Below are 3212 nucleotides of genomic sequence, written 5' to 3'. Positions count from 1 at the left end.
TCTCTCTCAGGGAGATATCTGTACACTGACTGTGTCTGTCAGGCCCCTCTCTCTCAGGGAGATATCTGTACACTGAATGTGTCTGTCAGGCCCCCCTCTCTCTCTCAGGGAGATATCTGTACCCCGACTGGTGTCTCTCAGTCCCACCTCTCTCTCTCTCAGAGAGATACCTGTACCCCGACTGGTGTCTCTCAGGCCCCTCTCTCTCTCAGAGAGATACCTGTACACTGACTGGTGTCTCTTGGTTTCCTCTCTCTCTCAGGGAGATATCTGTACGTCTTCTTGGATGTTATTTTTGGTGGTTTAGAAATTCAGGAATTCCAACCATGCCTGACGTATGATAAGTTGACTGCATGTGAGGTTTGCAAGAAGCTGTCTGTGTGTTCATTGTGAAGAGAGGGAGCTACACATCACCCAAAAGGATACTAATGACAAACATCCCACCGCCACTATCGCCTGATTTACCGACAAACTCCATCTGAAACACAGGCAAAATGCTTTTGTTAGAACCAATCCAAAAAGCTCCCACAGAAACTCAGATTGTAGGAGAGGAAGTGAGTGAGAGGATAACTCCAGCACATACAGCCCAGGGGTGTGTGAGTAAAGAGGCTAATATAGGGGTCACTCTCTAATCTCGTTTGCCCCAGCCCACCCCAGACATACTCCAACACCACCTCTCCACCCCCCCATTCAGGTCACACACCAATGACCCTCTCCTCCACCAACACCCTCTTCATTGTCCAAAACCTTCCACCCCAGTCACATTCCAACATTCCTGCTCCCCACCTCCATCCCCTCAATCCCCCAGGTCCCACTCCAACACCAAAGGGGGAGTTCGAGAACTGACACACTCACCGGGTCATCACTGAGGAGGGTCAGGTACTGGTCCAGCACCGGTTTCGACAGGTTGTAGCCAGGAGGAAAAGCCCGGAATATCTGTCAGCCAAAAGAATAAATTCCTCAAAATATAAGCACAGTGAGACGGGTACTCTGAACCTAACCTTGTACTGTCGCTGGGCTGGGAGAGTTCGATGGGGACAGTAGGTATGTACACAGAGTAATAAATCTGACCACACTGGACTCTTCCCAACCATCAAGCTGCTCTACATACCCTCCAACAATCCTGGTGAGTAACAGTGGTGTCACACAAGTACCAGGCAATAACCATCTCCAAAGCGAGAATCTAACCACTGGCCCTTGGCACTCAATGGTGTTACCATCACTGAATCCCCTACTATCAACATCCTGGTGACATGAGGTGAGGGATGGGAATTACCACTGACCAGAAATTCAGCTGGACTCACCACATAAACACAGTGGCTACAAGAGCAGGTCAGAGATTAGGAATCCTGCAGCAAGTAACTCACCTCCTGACTCCCCAAAGCCTGCCCACCATCTACAAGGCACATGTCAGGAGTGTGATGGAATACTCCCCACTTGCCTGGATGGGTGCAGCTCCAACAACATTCAAGAAGGCTGACACCATCCAGGGCAAAGGAGCCCGCTTGATTGGCACCACATCCGCAAACAACCACTCCCTCAAACACTGACACTCAGTAGCAGCAGTGTGTACCATCTACAAGATGTACTGCAGAAATTCACCAAGATTCCTTAGACAGTACCTTCCAAACTCTCAATCTCTCCCATCTGGAAGGTCATGGTACATGGGAATACCACCCCCTGCAAGTTCTCTGCCACACACCATCCTGACTTGGAAACATATCACCATTCCTTCAGTGTTGCTGGGTCAAAATCTTTGAATTTCCTCCCTATAAGCATTGTGGGTTCTACCTGCAGCACATGGACTGCAGTGGTTCATGAAAGCAGCTCATCACCAACTTCTCAAGGGACAGCTAGGGAGGAGCAACAAATAGTGGCCCAATCAGTGATGGCCACATTCGCTGAAGCATCTGTTAGGAGTGTGAGAGACTGCCACTCTGTCCCATGGGCATCAGCCGTGAGTCAGGCTTCTTACCTCATTGGAAGAGAGTGGTTGTGTGTGGGAGGAGCTGGAGGATGTGGTCACCTCGCTCATTCTCAGCATTGTCCGTACAATCTCACTGCTGGTCTGCGAGGAGTAAAATTACAACAGCAATTAATTCCCTCTCTTCATCCCCCAGTCAGCATTGCCGTCTCCAACAGGGATATTCTTCACTGCGCTGCTCCTGCAGTTGATATCCTGACAAGACCCAGCACATGGAGAACACATGGAGATAGGGAGGGAGTGTAGGGGCTGGAAGAGGTGACAGAGATAGACAGGGGGTGTAGGGGCTGGAGGAGGTGACAGATAGGGAGGGGGTGTAGGGGGCTGGAAGAGGTGACAGAGATAGGGAGGGGGTGTCGGGGCTGGAGGAGGTGACAGATAGGGAAGGGTGTAGGGGCTGGAGGAGGTGACAGAGATAGGGAGGGGTGTAGGGGCTACAGGAGGTGACAGAGATAGAGATGGGGTGTAGAGGGCTGGAAGAGGTTACAGCGATAGGGAGGAGATGGTTATCAGCTATCAGTGTGCATGCCCCACCAACCTTCCCCATCCACCTCCCACCTTCCTCACTCACACCCACCCAGATCCCCTTAAAACCCCATAAGTTGACACAGCCACAGTCTCTCTCACACACTACCAAACAATGAAAGCGAGATTGCTTCCCCACCCAACCCCCCGCCCCGAACGCAGAGAGAAGTTCTCTCCCCACAAACCTGGTCGAGTTTGCTGTTGACTGCAGCCACGATCGCTTGATCCCGGAAGTGTTGGTGAAACCGCTCGAAATTCACCTGCCAGTAAATGCCATCATCTGGGGGGAGCTGTGGGGAAGCAGGACGAAACAACAGGCAGTGAGAGAGCAGCCAGTAGCAGGGTCCTGGTCTACACCACCCAGTATAAAGACAAACCATGAGACAGTGAGTGAGAAACCTCCATACTCTATACTTCCTCAGCACATTTCCAGCTTCGCGTTGTCCCCAGGCTTGCTGCACTGTTGAGAAGCTGGAACCGAGCAGAATTTACACCAAGGGCCCCGGCCCAGAGAGAAGTCTCAGCGCGCAGAGGGGCAGGGGCATCCTGGCTGGCCAAGGGGGTGGGGAGAGGGCACCCTGGCCGGAGTAGGGGGCCCAGCACACAGCAGTCTCCAATGAGGAGGGGGTTATACAAGGAGGAGCACCACATAGAGCGGCCCCAGTGCGGAGAGACACTGGTACGGAGCAGCATCATCACAGAG

The 3212-nt window shown here is 52.3% G+C and overlaps 1 protein-coding gene across 1 annotated transcript in view; it reads right to left on the bottom strand.

Annotated features, from left to right (window-relative positions):
* The window catches only part of polr3c (polymerase (RNA) III (DNA directed) polypeptide C), an 8639-nt gene that overhangs the window by 4717 nt on the left and 710 nt on the right, over nucleotides 1-3212 (bottom strand). Inside the window, exons 2-5 of the mRNA XM_048620275.1 lie at nucleotides 2695-2799; nucleotides 1976-2068; nucleotides 856-936; nucleotides 427-478 (exon numbers count right to left, since the gene is read on the bottom strand). Coding sequence (XP_048476232.1) covers nucleotides 427-478; nucleotides 856-936; nucleotides 1976-2068; nucleotides 2695-2799 — 331 coding nt within the window. The remainder of the gene's footprint in view (nucleotides 1-426; nucleotides 479-855; nucleotides 937-1975; nucleotides 2069-2694; nucleotides 2800-3212) is intronic.

Source organism: Rhincodon typus, chromosome 46 (genome assembly GCF_021869965.1).
Source record: "Rhincodon typus isolate 14 chromosome 46, sRhiTyp1.1, whole genome shotgun sequence".
NCBI lineage: Eukaryota > Metazoa > Chordata > Chondrichthyes > Orectolobiformes > Rhincodontidae > Rhincodon > Rhincodon typus.
This window is presented reverse-complemented; position numbering and strand designations above follow the sequence as displayed.